Source organism: Acomys minous (assembly GCF_964271855.1).
Source record: "Acomys minous genome assembly, chromosome: 6".
In the NCBI taxonomy this organism is placed as follows: domain Eukaryota; kingdom Metazoa; phylum Chordata; class Mammalia; order Rodentia; family Muridae; genus Acomys; species Acomys minous.
This window is the reverse complement of record NC_140487.1, coordinates 70,609,537-70,634,085: the sequence shown is the minus strand read 5'-3', so window position 1 is coordinate 70,634,085 and position 24,549 is coordinate 70,609,537. Positions and strand designations below refer to the sequence as shown.

Here is a 24,549-nt window from a genome sequence, read left to right as displayed (position 1 = left end):
AACCCCAAGGAAAGGAGACAGCAGAAATTTTCAGACACTTCAGACATGGAAGAAGGTAATTTATTTCACTAGACCTTAGTTTAAGAAACAATTTGTGGCTAGACTCTTGTAAACCAAAAACTAAGAAAACTGGCAAGTTTCTTAAACTGGCAAGAAAAAAAAAATCTTAAGGCAGTGGCATAGCATTCTTGTGAAAGTTTGTTAAAATTAGAGAAATCAAAATTCATGAGGGTTTAAATATTGTTCATTTTGCTTTTGGTTTTGGTTTGTTTTACACAGAGAAAGTATTGTAACTTAACATTTGTTTCATACTGCTTAACCCATGAAATTGTACCTTAAAAGATGCTAAATCGGTTTTGAATGATTAAACTTCATTATCGTGGAACAAAAGAAAATTCTCATCTAACATCTAATACATAGGTATGTGAAAAGCAGGAAAACATGACACTGAAGAAGAAAACAAGTTTCCACTGTAACCACCTCAGAACTGACGTGCATTATAGTCACCAGAAAACATTATCGAAACACTGGGTATGGTGGGGTTACATGTCCAAGTGTTGTACAAGGGTGCATGCTCCTACTTCTGTATGTGAAGGCTGTGCGGACTCCTACACGTACATGTGAAGACTTGAAGAGGATACTGGGTAGTTTACTCTACCACTCTCTGCTTCCTCCCTTGAGATAAGGTCTCTGACTGAACCTGGAGCTAGAGTGGTGACCAGCAAGCCCCAGTAAGCCTCCCATCCCTGTTTCCCAGGAAACTGAGAACATTGGCCTATGCACAGTAACACCCAGCTTTTTATGTAGATTCAGGAGATTTGAACTCAGGCTCTCATGCTTGTTCAGCAAGCACCTGATGAGCCATCCCCTAGATCCTACAGTTTTGAGATTTTTCCAGTGTGGACTAGTGGACACTAGTATACTCCTTGCCTTATGTGAAAACTGGTCACAATCTCTTTTAATCCCTCTTAGATTTCTCAAGACTAGGTAGTTTCCTCCCACATATGTACAGGAGCCCTCTAGAGAGACTTAAAAGGAAGCCTATTCTCTGTCTTGATCTCTCCTGAAACTCCTCTGACCAAGATCTAGCTTCCTTTGTACCCTAAACTCTCAACCCTATCGCTGAAGTCCGCCAGACTCTAAGTTGGCACTCCCAGAATCACTTCCTGGAAACAATTTGCGGTCTGTAAGGTAGGACTGATTAGACGTGTGCCATTTGATTGTTTTTTATTTTATTAATTCATTCACATTACATCTCAATTGTTATCCCATCCCTTGTATCCTCCCATTCCTCCCTCCCTCCCTCCTTCCCTCCCTTCCTTCCTCCCTATTTTCCCCTTACTCCCCTCCCCTATGACTGTGACTGCAGGAGACCTCCTCCCCCTGTATATGCTCATAGGGTATCAAGTCTCTTCTTGGTAGCCTGCTATCCTTCCTCTGAGTGCCACCAGGTCTCCCCATCCAGGGGACGTGGTCAAATATGGGGCACCAGAGTTTGTGTGAAAGTCATATCCCACTCTCCACTCAACTGTCATTTGATTCTTATCTTTCAGAGACCTGTGTCTTCATTACCCAAGGTTCAACACCTTAACAATTTTACTGTTATACATACCTTTGTATTGAGATTAGAAGATAGACATGACCTCCTTGGCCTTTGTTTGTTTGTTTTTCTTTTATAGTTTTTTTTTTTAAAGACAGGGTTTCTCTGTGTAGTGTTGGCTGTTCTGGATTCACTTTGTAGATCAGGGTGGCCTCAAAATCACAGAGATCCACCTGCCTCTGCCTCCCCTAGTGTTGGAATTACAGGCATGTGCCACCATGCCCAGCTTCATTAGTTCTTTGTAGAAGCAGAAGTTTGACTTTTTCTAAACATGTCTGCCTTATTTGGGATCCTTTCAGATGTAGCCTGGCCCCCAATTTCTCATTTACCTTTTAATCTAAAACATGTAACTGAACTGAAGTTAAGGTTAGTATTCTCATCTATTGTATTGTGGACTAGAAAAAGAAGAAACAAATCAATTATATTTCATTTTTATTCTGTACATTTCCACACAATTCACAATACAGAAAAAGTGTCCAAAAAGTAAGTATAACTAGTCAATTTCTTTTTCAGAGATTAATTCAGTCTCCCAAATTAATTCCATTGAGAATCTCTGTAGAGCAACACAGTGATCAAGATTCTTTATATAAATAGGAAATGCGAGAAAATTAGGGAAAAATACTTTATGACTTTATTACAAAAACCCTCCATCTTCCCTTTCCCCAACCCACCCTTCCCACCCACCCTCCCTCCATTTCATAGTATCTGGACCCCACTTTACCTAGAAATAAAACTTCCTCTTCTATTGCCATAGCTGCTACTACTGGGGGGACCCCACCCTGCAGCTGCCAGCTTTGCAGTGGCATGGCGTGGGATGTAATCAGACAGACTCAGAAAGCATGAGTGAGCCCTTAAGAACACGACCACCACACTTCAGACACACGTGACCTCTGTGAGTGACCCACCCACAAGCCAGTGGTCCTCGGGGTGCCTGAGCAGCTTCGCACTCCGGAAAATCAAGTTACATCAAACATCTTCATTCTGGTGGCAGCATCGGCCACTTATGCTCCACAGGAGTCACTCCCTCACTCTCAAATAGCTGTGGGCCATAGAACATTCCTGATTGTCCACTTAGTCGTTGGCAATTTGAAAAAAACAAAACAAAAAAACAAAAAACAAAAACAGCTGTTCTAACAAATAGGTGGCTGATTTGGATCGTACCTTTTCAGTGCATGGTTTTCAGAACATCCTACTGCATTTGTAACATCCTGTCCTTAAAAGTCCCCAGACTCATTCCCCAGGGCAGAAGTACCACTGTTTCCCAACTCACAATCAAGGTGTCTTAAGCAAGCAACAAGGACCTAACTGCACTGCAAATTAACTGTGTATGTATATGGGTCAGCGCCTCGGTCCAACTAGTGAGGAGTGTGGGGGTAGGGTGGGAAATGAAATGAAAAATGTCATTGGTTATAAAACACAAAGATCAGGAGCCATTTGGATGTTATACATGGTGTGGTAGGTATCATATGAGAAAATGTTTTAAATAATATATATATTTTTTTCTCTCCTTACCCACTTAATGTCCTTGACTTGGGAAAGAAAAATAAGAGCAGAGTTAAAAGAAGAGACAAAAATGTTTAAAAGAGATTCTCAGATGTAGCACAGTAAGATGACTTTTGTATTAAAATAGGTTTTCATGGCAACTCACAGATAACATAGTACATGTTCAGCAAACATTGGTCCTCATGTAAACTCAACTTAGAAGGCAGACTTTTATAGAATGGCTTCAAGGAGTGTTAACTGAAAGTTTCAATTTATGTAGCTTAGTATAATTGTGCTGAATTGAGAACGTAGCCAGCCAATGGGGGAAGCTAATGGAAGAACTCTACAATAGGGCCTCCCCAAAGGGAGAGGGTGTTGGAGACTTTCTTCAAGTGCTCCGAGGTTAGACTTGGTCACAGGTTTGCTTTGTTTGGGTTTTTTGTTTGTTTGCTTGTTTTTCATGACAAGGTTTCTCTTTGTAACAGAGCTCTGGCTGTCCTGGAACTCTCTTTGTAGACCAGGCTGCCTCTGCTACCCTAGTGCTGGGGTTACCACCTCCCAGTCTTGTTCACAGATTTGTGTTGGCCCATAATAAAAGCTGAGAAGAATAAGATCAATTTTAATAAGAATTTTATCCACAAACTTAGCTGTAATTTAATCTTAACTATTCAGATAGTAGACTTTGTTATTTGAGGATATAAAAGCTCGCTCGGAGCAGAATGCTGGACATACTACATCTCTGTGGCTGAACACTGAATCTCCCTCTACCCCAGAAGAAAACTTGCCATCTGGGACTCAGGCATCACCATTATGGGTAAATGGGAAGATGGTCAATTAAGACTGTAATTTGCTTAGATTAAAAATATTATAGAAACACTGGCCTATTGTCACGAGTGTAAGTCTTGTTTAGTCACAGAAGTGAAAGTCTTCCTGTCTCCTTATGGCCAGAACAATATAGGGGTCTTTATACTTGTCTCTAAGCCCCAGTCCCAACCAAAGGGCAGTGAGGAGAAAAAGAAAAAAACCACACAAATGTATGTTTGTGTGTGTGTGTGTGTGTGTGTGTGTGTGTGTGTGTGTGTGTGTGTATGTGCGCATGTGTATATTTAATTTTAGTTCCTAAGTTTGTGAGTTTGGGCCTCAAAAGAAATACATTATCTTTTTCAGACTTCGCAAAGTAACCTTCTCTCTTACTTTGTCTTCGTGTGTGTGTGTGTGTGTGTGTGTGAGAGAGAGAGAGAGAGAGAGACAGACAGACAGACAGACAGACAGACAGACAGACAGAGAATGATAAGTTCTGCTTCTAAAGAACTCAAGATATATTTGTAATGAATAATATTTCTCAAAAATGCCTTTGATTCTGCCTACGAAGTTGCCACATATATATGTCAGCAACTTGGGAGCAAATGAGCTCTAAGGTTTACTTCAGCCCAAAATAATGGAAAACTAAACCTAGGAAATATTAGGGTTTTTTTCCAAGTTCCCTCACAAATAAGGATTGATTTTCCTGTGACCAGTGAGTTGATTTTTAATCTTCACTTAAGTACTAGAGGAAACAGTTGAAAAACATTTTGTTTCTCAAGGAAGCCTGACTGATTGTTTTGGATGCAATGTTTAGGAATGAAAACTGTTACACAATAAAACTACCATATTTCATGCCTGTTTTGATATGTTCTGCCCTTTCTTTTGCCCCTTAGAACTTGGCTCTAACAGTATCAAACAAACAATCTCCTTGGGACACTCTTATTCCTAACCTAGCATCGTTGTTTTTCAGGATCAAATGTCTTACAAATTCTCCAGCCTGCCCATTGGCAGTCCTAGGAGACTGTGAGATCAGAAAGAAAAAAACATTAGCTATTTTTCCACTTCAAGCACAGCATAATTTCCCATGTGTGTATGAATGTCTATGCATGTGATTGTGTAGCATGAACTTTGCACCTATGCCCTCCCATGAACAGGTCACTCATGCCTTGAATGACAGGGCCATTATCAACACCTTTTGGTGCAGCATTCTGAAACAATATTAACCTTCAAAGAAGGCAAAATAGTGCTTTCGTTGTGAGAGACAGACAGACAGACACACACACACGCACACACACACAGAGGGAGGGAGGGAGGGAGGGAGGGAGGGAGGGAGAGAGAGAGAGAGAGAGAGAGAGAGAGAGAGAGAGAGAGAGAGAGAGAATATGAATATCACAAAGTAGAAGAGTCATCAACACTCAGAACTAGCTTCTTTGAGTTAAATCTACTACAGTATATAAACCTTGAACACTTTTGTGTTTGAAATCTGTCCACATTGGATGCCTCTTGACAACAAAAACTTTGGAATTCTAACTTTAAGATGTATCTTGGTTCTATACAACATGGCTGTGAAATCTTGGGTAAGAGTGTTATTGTTGTTGTTTCTTTGTTCCACAGAGAAACCTTTGTATCATGGTAATCTGAGCAACAGATGTAAAATTCCATTGAAGGCAATGGTGGACAACTGTTTTCCTAGAGAGTATCTGTTTGGGTGCACATTAGTCTGTAATTTCAAGAGCTCCCTTATGGGGTAGGGCTCTGGCACTGTAAGACTCTGGGCAGGTTGAATTCACTATACCGAAAGTCAATTTAGAATAGCTTACCTGCATCTTTTCCCTTCATGAAGTTGTGTAGGATATAAAAGCTCAGAAGCGTTAAAAATGAATCAGACTATCAAAGCACTGACTTAAAATATTTACAGACATTGTTAATAAACAATATTTTAATTTTGTATTGTAAACCACACATCAAAGGCAGCCAGCTCAGACCCCACTGGCCTCCAGGTACTGGAACATTAGAAGCAGAGAAAAAAACATACCCCATCTTTCTGTTCTCTATTTCTTCCCTTGCAATGATTATGTTGGTAGCAGAAGCCAAAAGATTTCCCATGATGCCTTTCATGTACATTTACTTAGTTTCTAAATATCCCTGAGGCAGAATTTCCTTCTGTGATTAGGTTACAGCTAATTCTACAAACCTCAAATCACAGTGTGTGTGTATATATATATATAAAGAAAGGTAAGATTTGTAATATGGCTTTATTTGAAAATGTCCAAAAATATTCATCAACATCCAAAATGTTCTCAGAAGAATTTTCAATTTTTATCTCCTTATGTGTTTTTCTTTTTTTTTAAATTCTTGAATCTGTGCTTAGTTGGTTTTAAATTTTTAAAATTGGGAACCAAAGGCCACTCCCTCCAAGGTTATAAAGTAGCTCTGCACGTAGAAAATGATGTTTTAATTAAGAAATCAAGGTTTCTGTGAAATTTTTAAGATCAAATGTTGCCATCAGACAAAGCCATTTTCAATGTTAAAAAAAAAATCTAATTGAAGCCCCTTCAGATCACAAATCCCTACGAGTGACATGCCTAACGATGCTCAAATGCCCTCCATCTAAGGGTTTCCAGATGCTGAGAGTTTGTAACTCTGTACGGATGCTGCCCACTGGACTATTTGGCAACTCTTACTTCATCTTCTTCATATTTAATCAAAACCCACTGAAAATTCTGCTTATTATTTCTGGTTTAGCTCTTTGAGGGCTGGGATAAATAAATCTTAGCCTTTACTTCAGTAGTGTTTCTAACTTTCATTTTAAAGCCTTACTTTCAAATATATCTTTAAGAACATTACCAGGATTCCAAGGAAATAGAAATACAAAATAATACCACTGCTTTCCTATTTATTTTGCTTGCACAGAACTAAAATATGCTAGTTAAAGAGTTATACACATAACAAAGACTCCAGTGAACTTTCAGGGTGTGCTGAGGTACCCTAGAGTCCAAACACACACAACTTACAGAATTTAAAATATTTAAATTTGTCTTTTGTTCCCTGTCGGGCACTTCCTTGGAAGCTGTTTATCCATTGCATTCATAGACAGCTATATACTCGCTGAGGTGTCTGCATCATAACTAGTGATCAATATTTTGAAAGAAATGTTGAAAAACTTGCAAATATGATGGGTTTTGAACATATTATTGGATGTGTATGACTGAATGAATACATTGTCAGTACTTGCTGGAGCAACACATCACCCTACGCTCGTTTCTACTGTAATGCATAGCCTCCGGATTGTTCTGTTTCCTCTGTGGGAGCAAAATAATACATTTCAACATTCTGTGTGAGTGGACTGTCCAGTGTGGTATTCTTTGCTTATTTCTGTTTTAAGGTTTCTCTTTAAGCTGCATCAACAGCCTTAAGAGTATAGCCTAGACATAAGCCAATCCACTGGATGATGTTAAAGACACATGTTGCTTACATCATTGAATACGGAAGGAGTATCTATGATTGTGACCTTTCAAATATCTAGAACAAAAAAAATAATCTAAATCTCACAGACTGCTTCTAAGAATTGGCTTGTCATAATTCTATAAGATGGCCGAGGTAGGTAGACATGTGCTTCTCCTTTGGACAGCATGGGTACTTGCCCAGAGGGAAATTTCTTCTTGGTATATTTTGAACATAATATCTGGGAATATTTAGGCAGCTGTGAGACAAACTGACAAGACAGCAGTGCCAGGAACGTTGCCTCAGTCAAGGGATGACTGGAGTGCAGAGAGAGAGGACATTTTATCAGCGGAGTGTGGAGCTCAGTGCTGAGAAGAACTGAGAGATGGAAAGGCGGTGTTTTGAGATGTGGACAGAAGGGAGTTGAAACTAAATACATATTACAGTCTGTTCAGGTAGCTAATTTAATACATGGTCTTTCTTTTCCTAACACTAGCATAATGTAGTTGCATAGAACAATTAGCTGTCTTAGCAGTCTTAGTTGGTGGCTATGATGAGCCATTTTTAACAAAGATCTATTTTTACTTTTAAAGAGCATAACTGAATAAAACACCATGCTGTGCTCAATGATTTAATTAGCTTCTCCTACTGGAAGACAAGCTGCTCCAAGCTCAGACCACACCCAAGTAACCATCCCATGCCGACAATAGCTTGCCCTAGTTAAATAGCATTAGAAAGCTGACTGAGTGTTAGTTAGTCTTATAAACTTAGCTGTGCAGCAGTGAGATGATAATAGAAAAAAAGAGTTCTCCTTTACTGTCTCGAGATATAGAAGTAAAATGGACATACCACAAGGCGAAGGACAAGTCCCACAAGGGCTAGAGGTGGTTTCACGCATCATGGAAGGCAACATATAATCAGAAGACTTATTGACTGTGGACTTTATGACTCTGACAATAGCCAATGCCATGCAACTACAGTGATGCAGGAATGGAGAAAATAACAATTAAATGGAAGTTGATTTGATCACTGCCCCTTAGGGGAGAGGCCCTGTGGGAACACAGAGGAAAAGGATGCAGGCTATCCAGATGAGACCTGATAGGCTGTGGTCAGACAGTTTGGGAGGAGGACCCCACCTGTCAGAGGTCTAGGGTAGGGGAATAGAAAAGAAAAGGGAGGGAAGATGGGAGCAAGAAGATAAGAGTGAGGGCATTACAATCATGATGTAATATGAATAAATTAAAATAATAAAAATTTCAAAAAAAAAGAAATTTTGTTTCTTTACCAATCATTGTCTATTAGTGTTAACTATACATATAACAATGATTTGCATGCTTTTAAAATGTCTTTTCTAAACATATGCAGTAAGTGTGTATGGCATATACGCCTATATATGTATACAAATAAATACATTTCTATTTATGTATGGGTGGATATATGAGTGAATATACAGATATGTGTGTATTTGAGCAAGATATTTCTGACATAACATACAAGCAACCGTCTTTGTCCACATGGACAGTGTTTCTCACTGGGCACTGAGATGGGACACCAGCACAGAGTGTGCCTTCACACTGCTTGTGATACTTCCGTGGAGTTACAGCTTTCATAAAATGCACGTGCTACTTTCATAACTAAACTGTGTGTTCGTGTGATTGGAGTGTGATAAAATGAGACTTCTACCCCTTATTTTCTTAGACATGGCTATCCTATGGATTCTGGCAGATACAATTCAGATATCCAGTTGGTAAAGCAGGCTCTACCAGGTCCCATGGATAAGGACCTGTTGAGCATCGCAGAATGCAGACAAGTGTGCCTGGACGGCTTCTGGGGAGACAGGGAGAAGCAGGGCACAGGGGCTTCCTACCAGTTTTTCCTGATTTCACTGCATCTGAATTCTGCTTTAGGACTCCTACTGGGTTTCAATCATCACCTCTATCTCAAGGCAAGAGTCCAAGCCATGCTGCTTATCTTCCCAGGCTAATTTTCTCCTGGTGTCTGTTGTGTTAGTGAATGTGGCAGCGGCAAGGATTGGGCTAATGTTTCATGGTCTGTGTAATACAAGGTCACAGAGATGATTTACAGCTATAGAATGCTGTCTTTTAGTAACACTTCATTTTTCATCCTTCTAGCAGCCTAATTTAAAGAGGAATTCCAGAGTAAACAGGTTCCACAGCCAAAGAACCTGGGTACCAGAGAATCAGCTAGCCTGGCTTTTCCTTGCAGCATATCCCCAGCAGTGTAAAGATTTGTTTAAGCAGGTACATATATTTTTATCTGATAAACTTTGTGGGGCCAGGACTGTATCATTTTATTATGTACCTCCTGCTGGCTCACTACATGTGACATTCTATACCTAAGCAGAGACAGGTACTCATGGACTACCTGGCTTTAGGTTTTCCTAATGCTCACAAGTATCATATACAACAACCTAAAAAATAATAGTGCTACAGGAAGTAGACTTAATGCTGAAATCATGAAATCTGTTCTCTCCTTACATTTTGTTAAACTCCAAGTCATAGAGGTGCTGGGTTTTTTTTTCCGGGTATGGATCATGTATATTGCTCCTTAACAATAATGAAGAATCTAAAAAATTTTTTGTGAGGAGGGAGCAATTTCTCCAGGCGCCAAGATCCTTACAGTAGTCAGCACAGCATCTACTTTCATGGCAGAGATTTATGTATGTCTCAGTTGGAGTTATTGGAATTGGCCCACAGCCACCTTTATCCTAGATTTTCTCTGGGCTGTTTGGAAGCTTTCTCAGAGAAATGTGAGATGGCGGTTGATGAAAATACAATCCTGTATCTCAGAAATGGGCAGCTGGAAAACCAACTGCTTGGCCAAATGTCTGGCTCAATCTAGGATATGGAAGGCTCCACTCAGGTTCCAGGCCACTTCTAGGGTTATATTTGTCATCACAGCATTTTTTTTTGACAGCCCCAACAACTGAAATAACTCCTCACAAAAACCCAGCAACTTTCCCTCCTGGAAATGATCTAGTCCAGACCCTCTGTTCTCCCTGCCTGTAAAATCCAAGAGAGAGAGAGCTCCAGTTCTGCGATGGATGCTTGGAAAGGCACTACTCTTAGCCAACTCATTTTCCCACAGCTAGAAATGATGCAAGTTCAATTTTGAAATGACTATTGGGAGTCTCTGCTAATGAGATCCCCCACCCATTTGAAGTTGGCTTACATTTAATACGGCACATCATATCCGTCCTTTCAAAATGATGAGATGTGATTCTGATAAATTGTTCTCACTGGACTTTGAGATTAAAGGTCACATGCAGAAACACAGAGGAAGCTTTTTGCTGTGTTTATGAGGGGAAAAAATGGAAGGAAGCAGGAAGAAAATTTCAGATACCCCCCTTGTGTTTGTGAGATTCTGAACAGAAAGAAGTTTTTCCTCCTTCTTACCACATTTCACCTGATCCATGGCATGAACAGAAGTGACAATGTCATAAAACGTTTCTGCCACAGTGGTTTATATTAAGAAGTTTGTAACAGGAGAAAATAGGATAGGAAAAGAAACAAAATAGACTCCCTTAATACATAGAAAATGGAGTCATCAGACATTATTTCAGAACCTGCAAAGTCATAGGTGAACCACAGACCAGGAAGGGCCAGGCATCCGGAGAATCTGACCATGGAGCTGGTGAAATGAGGCTTTGTCCTTGGGTCCTAAAAACTTCTTTGACATCATAAAAACTGAACTTTTAGAAAAACATTCATGAACACCCTCTCACCACTGTACCCACGAGGCTATTGTTATTAGCCTCAGCTCAAAATGAGAAAGGCTGTTTTCCTGTTGAAATGTATTACTGCAACATACATTACTACTTTTATTTTTGCTAAATTTTTTTTTCAATTCAATTAGACTGCTTTCTATTATCACTTTACAAAGCTTAGGGTTAGGTGTTCGAGTTCTTCATTTCCTATAACCCCTGTCCCAGTCATCGACACAGCACTTAGAATCCCATGGCTCTGTAAACTACCTATGGACTCCTTGGCTCATATCTACTGCAGCAGTAGGCAAAGATGGCTGCACATAGGCAGTGTGGAGCTGTACAAACAGCCCAAGCTGACCCAGTCCTTCCTATCACTAACGGCCCAGCTGCCGGGACTGACCCCTAGGTAACCTCTACAAAGTACATCAAAGCACAGACAGCTCCCATACCCTCAGAGACAGAACAGACAAGTTGACATTAGCCCTGTGGCACTTCTCAGCTCCTGGGTGATGAAATCAGAGGGGGGGGGGCATGCAAAGCCACTAACTAGTCTTGGTATATTTAGTCTGCAGATGGAAGTGGTTTTACAGATATATTTCTCTAAGACATCCAGGAGCAGGGGGGTGGAGGGGGGGGGTCAAAGAACTTCAGACAATTTTGTGGTTGGAAGACTGAAAATAAAGAGAAGAGATAGCATATTTTCCAAATCGGTGGATGATTACAGTAGAATTATGCGGTACAGGGGAAAGATGAGTGCATAGAGGGAGGAAGGGACAGTGCCATTTGTGTGACCATCCTCCGCATCTTTAAAATAAATCTGACAGGTGAACACAGAAGTTCATGCTACTTGCTGGAAGCAATAAGGATCAAATTTTTGTGGAACGTGTACTCCACAAATCTCCAGGTAGCCTGCCTCCTTCTCACTGGGCTATCATGTCCTGTTGTACATCCCCGTAGCCCTTAAAACCTGGGAGTGTGGTCTCAGTTAAATCCTGGCAGGAGAGAGGCGCATATGGATTCCATTAGCTTCTTCCAGGGGAGCTGCCCAGTGGCCGGGAGGGCGTAGGTGATAACGCTTGATCGAGTTCTTTTGGCCTGTCTACCAGGGTCAAGGGTCAAACAGCCGTTTCCAGGTCCTCATGGCCAATGACCTTATAGTTCTGTCGGCTTTCTAGGTAAGCAGCCAAATCTGGGTCCCCAGCCTGCTGTGCTCGTTCTTGGGGTGTCTTTCCCTATAGACAGCAGAAGAAAAACAAATGGTTGGAGTGAGAGGGTATCCATATATAACAGTCATGGGCAAGCCAAAGCTGAGTCGCCTACACGTTTGATGCTTCAGAGTTTATGAGATGCTTTCGAACTTATTTTCTTCTACAGCCAGAATCCTGTCGACCAGGTGGTGATGGTAAGGGAAAGGGTGACAGGAAAGGATACATCTCAGTAAACTAGGAGGCCACAGGGTCTCCCTGAGGCTGAGGGGAGAGACTGTGTGTCACGAGTGTGAAAGCCAGGTCCTTCTTAGAAGTGGGTAGAGGAAACACTGAAGGAAGTTGGAGACGCTTAGAGTCTTTTCTAGTTCAGGATTCCTTTTCCCTGAACATTGGGAACCAAACAGCAGAAGCCAAGAGTGAGGACTCGCGGGTCATCTAGGAGGTACTTCCCTTGCTGGTCTCAACACCCTTTCTCCTAATCACTTGTTTAGTTGTCACCTGGTCCTGAATCACGAGTTCGAGATTCCTATAGCATGTCTTACACAACTGTAGTAGACCCTTTCCCTTATCTTGATGATGATGATGAGGTGGGCGTGCCCTACCTTCCAGCTATTCAGAAAGGCGGGATGGAATGAACCTGCGTGGACTTGAAGTAAATCCTTCGCTAAGAAAGATCCCTGCTAGGATACTGCCTCTTCCCTAAAGATTCCATGAGACATTCCACTCACAAGCACGTGCAGCTTTACTGTGGCACTGGGTTACCGAATGGTGACACTGCGGGACTCTGACAAGGGAATGGAACACAGCTACATTACTGTGTGGAAAGATCTGGAGGACATAATTTTGAATGAAAAGTTAACAAGGCCCAGTAGTGTGTATGATATGAATCCAACTGGTCTCAGAAATGAGACCTACATGTATGTTAATAGAGATTAAGTTTTTTCAGACTTAGGCCTAAATGAGAGACTTGCAAATGACTTTTGTTTTTCTCATGTGCTTTTCGATATGTCGAGTTTGCTCTGTGTGATCACAAAAATAAGTCAGATGCTGATACTTTGAAAAAAAGAACACATTCATATGCTCCAAAATAGGAAGAAGTCTCAAATACCTTGAGTCCATTTAGCTAAGAAACATAGAAAACAGAAGGCAACTACTCCGAGGCAAGTTCCAGGCTGTCTCTCTGTTTCTTGTGTCTCTTCCCCTTGTTTTTTAGTACCTGGACTGTGTGTAGGCCCAGGCTTTGCATGATCATGGGAATCAGGCCTCCTGTGGTCTGAATGGCATTTGCTAAGGCACTCCTCCCCAGCGTGGCCTAGACTAACCCTGCCTACGAGGCACGCATTTCTGGATTCAGTTAAACATTGAAACACTTCACTGAAAATACCATCTGGGAAGAATGCCACGTTAAGCATTTATCTGTCATTTTAAATGCCTGGCTAAACAGGTAACAGATTATCTATACACCAAGATATAGCTCAGGTGTGTGTTTGGTAAGTCTAGGGAGGAGCCGAGACAGGCAGAGAGCAGGCATGCCAATGGTTGCCAGAGAAGGGGGAATTCCATGTAATATAGCTGGCTCAGAAGTGAAAAAGCAGTCCACTCACAAGGAAACTCATGTCACAGGGTTTGCTGGCCTTCTGGAAAAGCCCAGGGCCAGAACTGTACATATGTGGATTCTTAGCATTTAACCACGTCAAACGGAGTTTACAACAATGATCAGGCTTCTGAGTTCTATGTGTATGTGCCATGACTAGAATTGATGGCTCAAAACCTGGTCCTGTTTAATGAAAGCCTCACTCATACCTAGAGATATAGCTAGTGGTGGTGCCCTCCTTGCTGCCTACTCAAATTCTTTTAAAACCGAGTGCTTCTCAGGATAGATTGATGCCTATGATCTCTCTCTCTTCTCTCTCTCTCTCTCTCTCTCTCTCTCTCTCTCTCTCTCTCTCTCTCTCTCTCTCTCTCTCTCTCTCCTTCTCTCTGTGTGTACGTGTCTGTCTGCTTCTATTCCTGTCTCTGTCCTTGGTCAGCTCCAATGAGCTACAAGACCCCCATACAGCATCCAATGTCTCTGTCTCTTGGAGATTCTCTGTGAATAGAATCTGCTGAGGAAGGCAACGGATCCTCATCTCCTAGACTTTTCCTGGTGCCATAACATCTGCTTATGGGCACTTTCTGGTCAAGGTAGCTTATGCATTCCACCGACAATCTCTGGCCTCAAGACCCCATTCTAATACGCTCACACACTCTCAAATTTAAAACCCCGCTTAGGAATGTAACCACATTTCAAGCCTCCCTGACAGAAGTATCACTGTGAGGCAGAAATCCAGGCTATTAAAGTGATGCACGGCAGTGAGTTCTGTTTCTCTCTGTCACACTTTACCCTGCTGAGGCAGCGGGATATTCTGCCACTAGATGAGGAGGGCTGACTTGCTCAGGCAGTATCACATGACCAGTCAACAGAGCTAGCAGTGCACCAGCTCTTCTTCCTCTGGTTTCTGCCTCCCAGACCTGTCAATCATAGAGTTTTTCAGGCTAACTTTCATAGTCGACAGGGAACGATGTAAGAAAACACACATAGAAAGACTCTTAAAAAAAAAAATAAAGGTAACTGGAAAGATGGCTCAGCAGTCAATAGCTCTTGCAGAAGCCTCAGATTCGATTCCCAACACTCATACAGTGGATCACAAGCACCTTTAACTCCAGTTCCAGGGAAACTGATACCTCTTTTGACCTCTGTAGACTCTGAACACACAAGGTACATATCCATATGCCCCCCCACACATAAACATATACATACATGTGCTTTAAATTCAATTAATAAATTTTAGGGGAAAGGTACAGAGTGGTGTAGATATATCAGGTTTACAACTGTTACCATCTCAAAGTGAGGTCCCACCATCTGGGGAGTCAGCGGGTAGGCAATCACATTGGCAGCCATGCATGGCGCAGTGCAAATCACAGATTAGGACATTCGTTTGACTTCATCCCCATCCTCTGGCTGTGGGTCTCATTTGCCCACCCCTTGCCTGCTGGGGTTTCAGTAGAACCCCTCTATTCTCATGTCCCTCTTTAGTGTGTGTAGAGGTTTATAAAGTACCACAGTCAAACACACACCCTCCCTTTGTGCCTCTATATTTAAACCGCCGTTTCTCTAGATGAAGCACTCTATTTTTTCCTCCTTTTCCCAAAGCTGCAGGCCCTCCCAAGAGTACAGAAAGGATGCTTATGCTGTGGGCACAAGTGCAGGCCATTGTGCCTGAGATCTCTCCCAGTGGGTGGATGCTTGCACTCACTCATCCTGTTACCTTGGAGTCCGTCTGTCTCAGAGATGCTCCTGCGTCCACCAGAAGCTGGCACACAGCCCGGTTCCGTTGGCAGGCGGCCTTGTGCAGTGCGGTCTCACCCCTAAATCAACGATTAAGAAACCAGGCAAGGGTTGAGGACAGATGAGGTGATGGAGGCAGCAGGAGGGTAGGGGGCTTTACCCTGCCCTGTTGCTGGTGCTGAATGCTCTTTAGCCTCCTCCCCTGTGAGTACCTGAGGCCGAGGCCAGCAAAATACATGCATGCTGGGGAGGTGGTCTAGGGATGTCTGCAAACTCCTTAAGTTGCTCATTAACAGATCTAACATCTAACTTTAGCCACTCGTCTAAACTAAATGTGGTTTGGTGATAATTTTTAAATCACTGCTTTTAGGTTTTGGATATACTCAATGATACTAAGTAGACAAATTGTGCAGATATGTCCAAACACTTGAAGCAGAATCTAAAGAGATCTTCATGGACCTCACACAGCCATGCCTTTCAGACATGGTAGAAGCCATTATGACTTTCACGACTGTGTTCTGAAAGCTCAGCTCTCAGGAAGAAGAGGCCGACTTCTTCTCGCCCTGTTCAGCCAATGCTGGGTTACATCTATCAAGTGGAAGAATACACGAGCAACTCTGGAAGACTCCAGAAGAATCCACAGGCCAAAATTCTCCCACGTATACAATAGGCCCGAGACCAGCCTCTCAATGTGTGTGTGTGTGGCAGGGGGGTCAAGGAAAGGTAGACAGTTCCCCCATCAGTCTCATAGGTGGGCTAAGGAAGAAGACATTGCTACTCTGAGTCCTAAGGTACAAAGATGCTTAATGCCAACGTGTTTCACGAAAAGTCAAATGTCAACAACAGGGAAGGCAAACTAGAATGAATGGTCCCCACTTACAGACACGCCAGGACGCCACCTCTGTGGATCAGTGGCTAGTTTGCCTGTGTCCAGCAGCTCACAGCTACGTCTCTTCTCACCTGCCCTCTCTTCTTCCCATCCCTTCAGCTACTCCCCGACTGCCAGCTCACTTCTCTCTAAGCCCACTCATCTTTATCCTTTGTCTAACTTCTTTGACACTCTCTGGTGGGTCCCATGTGGCTTTCAGAGTTCATTGTTCATCTTTTTCCTATTCCTGTTATTGGGAAAGTAGAGGTTTGGATGTCAGAAGGAGAAGAAATAAAGGCGAAAACAAACATTTTCAGTTTAGGGACCATCCCAGAGCTGAAAACTGTTTGAGTAACTGTGCTTCCAGCTCTCCAGGGCTGGTATATAACTTGTTCCATCACAGACTGACAAATAGAAGTTGTGCCATTACATGCAGCAGATGTCTTAAGGCACCAAGGCACCATTTTCTCACAAATCCCAGGCTAGAAAAATGCTGCATATGGTGGGGATGTAGATACATGTGCCTATTTATTGTCAGCAGTCCGAGTACAGGTGTAAAATAAGCTTGCTGGTGGCGCGCTGCAGAGAACAGCAGTGACAGCACTGACTACGTATATAAGTGCAATATAAACTATTGGTTTTGTTGTGTTGTTTTATGCATCAGATTACCTCTGTACAAGCATTCATGCAGATCAGAGAGGGATTTTAATTAGTGAAATTAAAACTGATAATGCTTCATAGACTAGATATGCTTTGAAGACAACCATTTAAACTATATAACAAAAGGCAACACTCACGTTTCACTGTCTGCCATATCCAATAATTCTGCAGGTCCTAAACAATGACAAAAAAGGCAAGATGTTCAAAAAGATATTCTAAAACTAACTGTCGAAAGAAAATCTGCATGTACATCATTTAAATTACAAGGAAAGGTGAACTGAAAAAAAATTAATTTGGTGACAAGGTTAAGAAGACACGGTGAGAATTAGAAGATTCCCTATCACCAGTTTCCCAAACTCCACCAGGTAAAATGCACAGAAGTAGAGATCCAAAGGCTGCTGCTGCTGCCTGGCTTGTCAAGACTCTTTCTATGAGGACTGGAGAGATGGCTCCTTGGGTAAAAACATCCGCTGTGAAAAAATAGGATCTGAGCTCAAGTCTCCAGTACCCAAATTCTTATAACTCTGAGCAAGGCCCTGTGTGCCCATAACCTTAGCAAAGGTAGGGAGAGAAAAATAGATCCCAGGACCGCAGTGGCCAGTCAGCTGAGCCAAGTTTAATGAGAGACCCTGTCTCAAGGAGGTAATACAGAGAGATGTAGAAAACACCTGACATCCTTCCCTGATGGCCACATAATTGAATGCATCCACATGTATGTGTGGATCTACCATGCACATCACACACACACACACACACACACACACACACACACACACACACACACACACACACACATTCAAATAAAGACTATTTCTCAATGAGATTGAAGAAACAAAATTAATTGGGAACAAATACCTGAAAAATAATTGTCTCAGTAGATAGAAAGGACCAATCAAATGGATTTTTGAAGTCTTTTTCATTCTCCAGCTACAGGAAAAGGCTTTTTATAATACAAAGAGAAAAATGAAGACACACATATGTGATCTAATAGCTATCTTCTCAAAATAGGACAAAAGTCTACTTTTTGAAAATTTTCAAAATGGAATAGCTGTCATGCACACATCTCCGATGATTACAGAAGCACCACGGCATGACATTTCTTCCAAGTGTTAGAATGGAAATGGACAGTGGGTTGGCCTTTCTCTTTCTTAATGTCTGTTTATTAATTAATTCACTTCTTCTGCAAACACAGTTTAGGATCTTTACCAATCTACTTTCTGGTCACTACTTCCTTCTATGAAATCCCTCACTCTATTTACTCTGAAGGTATTAATTAGACATATTTCTTCCAGAGAACTCCTGCGCTGACACCATTCCCTGCCTATATGGCCCTACCATTTATGTGTACTTCCTATTTGTCATACTTAAGTAATATAAATTATCATCTAAATCAAAACCACCCAAGGTGAGTGGAGATTGCTAATCACATCATTTCACATGACACTTGCCAAACTATTTTAAAATTACTAGCTTGGTTGTTTTTCCATCCATCAAGACTCTTAATAAACCTCTAGGACTTCTGTACTGTGCTTTTTTCAGCACTGGGTCCTCCCTTGGTACTGAATATAGAATCTGGTCCCAAACAAGTGCTTAAATGTCTGACTGAACTGGTGAACAGATCTGTTTGGGAGTTCTAAATATGGTTCTGGTACCAAACAATTCAGTCACTAGAGACATGATGCTTGTTATTTGTGACCGATGTTGACATAAAGCAGTATCACTAAAAATTAATATGTATAAAGTGAAAAGAAATGGAGACGAGGTCACCAGTTTCTAACCATGACCACCATTGGCAGGAGCTGGTTGAGATAGTCTAGGATCTTTGTGATGCTCCTGGTCATCCAAGAGATAAGCCACCTTGAATTTTGTTTTCATGCAGAAGCCATTGCTAAAGAGACTATTAAAGCCACATAACATCAATGAGTTTCCATACATCTTATTTGTCATGGGTAAATATGGAATGTCCCATAGCTGTCAGACCTCCACTCTAAGGGCCTGTTTCCCAATATTCCTCTCCATGCTAGGCCTCCCTCTCCTAACCCTGTACCTAAAGCTAAAATGTTCCTCAAAGTCCAACTGTGGCAAGGTCCCCCGAAGAGACATTTGACAAAGGAAACCTAACCCTTCTTCAAGTCCTGTGATGCTTACAGGTTCCATCCTATGTAACACATTTGCTTCTCAAATATATTCCTTGCTTCCTTAAGAGAAATATAAAGACATATAAGAATCATTTCACTGTTTCCGTCTGCCTCTAAATGATATAAATGTTATATCAATAATACCATGTATGCATTAATGGTACCATTTGCCCTCCACCTTGAGTTTTCATGAGTCAATACAACCTAAAGTATTGAACAACAGTGCCTGGCGCCTCCATACGCTCTTCATGAAATTTAGAGTAACATGTGTAGTGCTTTTGGGAACACCACAGCTGACCATGTTAAGTCCTAACACTGTAATATCAGTGAAGGGAGGTGATATGAAAGGACCGCTTAACTCCCACTTAATCTGAGGACACCTGTTGCCTCAGTTTCTAGAGAGCCACACACTCCAGGCTTATTCAGTTTCTCATAAGAGAGCCAGGAGAGCAGGAGCAAGAGGCTCACAGCGCCTGCAGTTCCATCTCAAGAGCTCCTGCTATCTTCAGAGAATGTTTCAAGCTTTTATTTAGAGAGGAATTGCAGGAACACAGCAGCCCAGATTTCCCTGCCAGCTGTATTCCCATCACTGTTGCCCTCTGTGCGGTGACTAAGGCAACATAGACCTTGCAACATTTTCTCCTTTTTCCTTCTCTGACCTTCAGAACTCTCAGACTGGAACCTCAGTGAGTCTCAAGACTTGCTAGGTCTATGCTCTGTACTGGTGGGGGACCCTGAAGCATTTTAACTGAGCTAAGACAGCAATAGTTTGACAATAAGATGAAGATAAGGGGGAAAAAGGACTTTGTTCCTCCAGTAGCTGACCAGGATTGCCACAACTGTAACTCTGCCTTACCCCACAGTGACTATCCAGCCTGACTTGGGCATGCTTATGGCTAGCTGGGCTCCTCCGATGTTCCTTTAATCCTCTGGCAGAGGAAAGAGGAAAAGCCACCAATGCTGGAAGCTGACACTTGTGCTCTTAAATTGTATCTAAAGGGACTCCACTTCAGCGTTTAGGGAATGACTTGAAAACGGTCAATACAATTAACCTCTTGTCCCCGATCCTCCATCACCAAGACAATTGGATGATTAAAGCAAATAGCTAATGAAAAAGAGGGAAAGGCAGAAGCCAGAATGTTCCAGGTAGGAGCAAGGAGCTGTGCCTAAGAGTTCTGGCACATTTACTTGTCATTTTTAGAGCCAGTCCTTAAAGCAGTGGTTCTCAACCTCTGGGTCACAGCCCCTTTGGGGGCCGGGTATCAAATATTTACATCATGGTGCATAATAGTAGCAAAATTACAGTTATTAAGCAGCAGCAGAATAATTTCATGGTTGGGGGTTATCACAACATGAGGAAATGTATTAAAGGGCTGCAGCATTAGCAAAGTTGAGAACCACACTACTGGTTTAAGGGGTCGATTACACTTCCATGGCAACAACAGCAGAAGGATTGATGCCAGATACATCTGAATACAGGCCATCCATCGTTCCTTCCTGGTTGGCACTGCGCTGACCTGTGGGGAACTATGCTTCAACACCATGATGACCTATTTAATAGCCTTGATGTGCAACTTGGAGAATGGGTAGCCAAAAAGATAAAAAGAAACAACAAAACCCAAACTAATTTCTTTTGAAAGATAAAATACATTTAAAAAAAAATAGTACTTTTTTTCTAATCTGAGTCTCACTAATAAAAGAAAAAATGATAAAAAAAGAAAACAAAACAAATAGAGCTGTATTTTTTCAGTGTGTATCAATGGTCGAGAGTTGCACTTGGGATTTATTTTAGAGAGAGATATATCCCCACCATGGATGCTGTGCCCTTCCCCCGCCCCCAGTGGAATTTGAAACAAGAGCATCGAACCATGAGCAGATGACTCATGGTACTTCTCCTATACAGAAGGAATCTGTGGTGGTAGAGTGGTAATATCCTCCATAGCTTCAGGCACTTTACTTCTTGGTCTCCAGTGGGGATGTTATTGGGGTGTGTGTGTATGGGGGGGGGGCGGTTAGTGGTACAATTTTGCTGAAGAAAGTGCATCACTAAGGGCACATTTCAAGGTTTAAAAGCCCTCTGCCATTTCCAGTTTGTTCTCTTTGCTTTCTGCTTGCAGCTGAGGATATGTGCGCTAAACTGCTTGCTCCAGCTGCCTTGCCTGCCACAGGCCATTGTGTTTCGCGTTTATCGTGGACCGGAACCTAGAACCGTGGGCCCAATATGTCCTTCTTCTATCATTTGCTTGGCCATGGTTTTCATCACAGCCAACGGGAAGGTAACGGAGGCAGAATCCTTGTGTCTCTGTCTCTCCCAGGGTGTTCTCTATCTCACAGCTACCCTGCACCAGAGAATAAGTGCAAAGCCTTTATTGAAGGGCTCAGAAGAAAATCCCTCTATGATATCTTCACCTTCCTGCCAGAATCCTATGCATACTGTCATTGGAACTCAACAGAGGACACTAGTGTGCAGCTCCCATGTCCTGTGGCTCCTTATCCACGCCTTGTGTTCAGATCCCTTTGGGTATAGAGGGCAGATTCTATCACACATAGGCATGAGTTTGGGAAGACAACTGAGCCTCATAGTGCCTCCATTTTTACTCTCTGTCCAATGAAGATAGGAAAATTTACTACGTAAAGTTGTAAGAATTTACATTTAATATCTAGAGCAGTACATTTCAGCAACAATGGGTTACTATATAAATTTCAATTTCAAAAGTGTCTAAGACAGAAATATCACTTTAAAAGAATCAAATGGTGAGTGATGCTGTAAAAACAATTTTGGTCCCAGTCAATATTAGGCAGTTTTTTTTTCCTTCAGAGAAAGATCCATAGCTTAAAAATGGATTAAAAAAAAAAAACCTGTTGCACATAGGTAGAGGTCCGAAAATCAAGGGACTGTGTTAGTTTCTCCGTGGCAGAGTACATAGCAGAAGCAGAGTTGGGGTGAAGAATGTGTTTGGGCTCACATTTCAGAGAGACCATCACGGCAGGGAAGGCATGGTGGTGGGAGATGAGGGCATGTGGCAGGTGCTTGCTCCATAGAACCAGCCAGAAGGGAGAACACTTACTGACCTGTCACCATCAAGGCCCCACCCCTTCTCCCTCCTAAGGTTCACAACTGCTCAAAACACCACTACCAGCTGGAGGAGGGGCGGGGGTCATGTGTTCATATATGTGAAACATGTAGAAGCTTGTGAAGAACACTGTATATTCAAACCATAACACACGCATGCACACACACACACACACACACACACACACACACACACACACACACTATTCAGGCTGAGTCTAGGAAATGTAGAATGAAGCAAATGTCAATACGAGAGAGTAAATACTATGGTAAGTACTGGGACGTTCTGATGTCCTGCTGCCCAGCCCCACATCTGAGAGCTTTTTACATTAGCCATTCCACTTCCTGTTCACATGACTTTATCGTCTACATTGCACATGCATTATAGATGATGGGTCTTTTATAACATGGATTTAATTTGCCTCTCAGCAATGCATCCAAAGCCCCTCTGTTATTTCTTCCATTGCCCCCAGAATCCCTCCCAGGACCTCATTTCCCATTGGTCTCCCTGGCGCTGCCAGCAGACCATTCCAAATCCTTCCCTGCCACAGGACAAAGGCTGCACAGATGTGGACAGAGCTGGCACTGGGAACGTTAACAGCACTGTCATCCTGTCTCAGCAGGATGGTAGTCCTTTCTCTCTGGGACCAGAGGCAGGAAAAAAAAGGAGGTTTAAAAAAAAAACAGAAAAGAAAGACTGAGGTCAGAAAGAGAGAGAAGACAAAATACCCCTATTGAAATCAAAAGGAAATGCATGAGCGGGGGTTTCTATATAGGGGAGCAGTAGGGGGCAGTGGGGTGGGCATAGGGAGAATAAAAACAAAAGGGCAAAGTGCTCTGGGTAGTAAAGGAGGAAAGGCACACAAAAGTCTTGGAGGGGTGAACTAGGGGGAGGCAGCCAGTAAAAATGATGGTTGAAAGGAGCTGAAAAGCAGGATCCACTGAGAGAGAGTCTCTGCTGGAATTCCTGTAGCCACAGCCTCTGCTCTGTCTCTGGAATTGTTCCCTCTCTTCCTCCTCCTATTTTCTTTCAGGCCTTGCGGGGCCCAGATTCCAGCTTCTTCTTTTTAAATAAAAGAAAGCAGTGTTTTGCATGTCTGAGAGAAATCCAAAGGAAGATACCTCCTATGGCTTTCTCAGAGTGCAGAGCCTACTCACAGCCCATAGGCCACAGTCATCTTAAAAGAGCCCTCTGACTCTTTTAAGGATTGCCGGGGCTTGAGATAGCTCATCTCTCAGAAATCTGGATCAGAAGGTGTCCTGCAGATCACATTCCTCTCTCTAAACACCCAATGAAGGGACAAAGCAGAGTGGAGCTTGGGCAGGAAAGATGCTATGAGCTAAGAGCCAGCTCAAGGGGCCATGTGGAGCATGTTAAGAAGCCCAGCAGTTCCTCAGAACCATGGTCCGTAAAGGCTGAATGTGACAAGGCAAGGCATTGCAAAGCTTCCTCCATCTTGTCTCCTTGCTGAGGCTATTTAAGATTTAACTAAAATTTTATCTCCTTGATGGAGAATCTGTGGAAAATCACCCAACCAGCTGCATTCTATGACATGAGGCCAAGTCAACCCAGCTAACTTAGCTTAGCTTCTGTTAAACTGCTTGCTTGTGCAAACCCCCTGCTGAACTGATGAGCAAGATACTAAGATGTGGTTTTTTGTCTTTAAATACCACTCAGCCTAAATGCCTGGTGCCACACACACTTAGGCCCCAAATACCTGAGTGTAGTCCCAGCTGATTGGAATAAATGCTTTCAATTGGCTCTAAACAACGGTATCTGAGTAGTCATCTCTTATGAGCTCCCCATGACAAGGTCTTTGAAACACCTGTGGGATTTGCATTATCTGATGCCATCAGAGACTTGAGCCAAGCTAATATTTTCAGCACACATAAACATTTTTGTTATTTTCCAGTACTACCATCAGCACTAAATCAGAAGAGATTCTACCAGGATGCAGAGAGCTCATTAAGAACTGAGGACCAAGTACCCTCAGGGTAATGCTTTCCATTTATCTCTCTCTGACTTGAAGAACATTGTGTATTAAGGGGCTTTCTATCCTTTCAGGGAGGTAAATGATCCTGCAAAGACAGTTTATTATTTCAGACCTCACAGGTTAGCTGGGAGTGGTAGAGGTCACCTCTAGTTCCAGCACTGGGAAGACAGAAGGAGGATTGCTACTTGTCTGAGGCCAGCCTGTCCAGGGAATTCCAGGTTAG

At 42.3% G+C, this 24,549-nt stretch overlaps 1 protein-coding gene across 7 annotated transcripts in view; it reads right to left on the bottom strand.

Annotated features, from left to right (window-relative positions):
* Positions 1-2,571: 2,571 nt before the first annotated feature.
* DGKI (diacylglycerol kinase iota) overlaps positions 2,572-24,549 on the bottom strand; it is a 443,272-nt gene continuing 421,294 nt past the window's right edge. For all 7 annotated transcript variants that reach the window (XM_084786170.1, XM_084786172.1, XM_084786173.1 and 4 more), the window contains 3 exons: positions 17,259-17,295; positions 15,574-15,673; positions 2,572-12,289 (listed from right to left, as the gene is read on the bottom strand). In XM_084786170.1, coding sequence (XP_084642296.1) covers positions 12,173-12,289; positions 15,574-15,673; positions 17,259-17,295 — 254 coding nt within the window. In that variant the 3' untranslated portion in view covers positions 2,572-12,172. The remainder of the gene's footprint in view (positions 12,290-15,573; positions 15,674-17,258; positions 17,296-24,549) is intronic.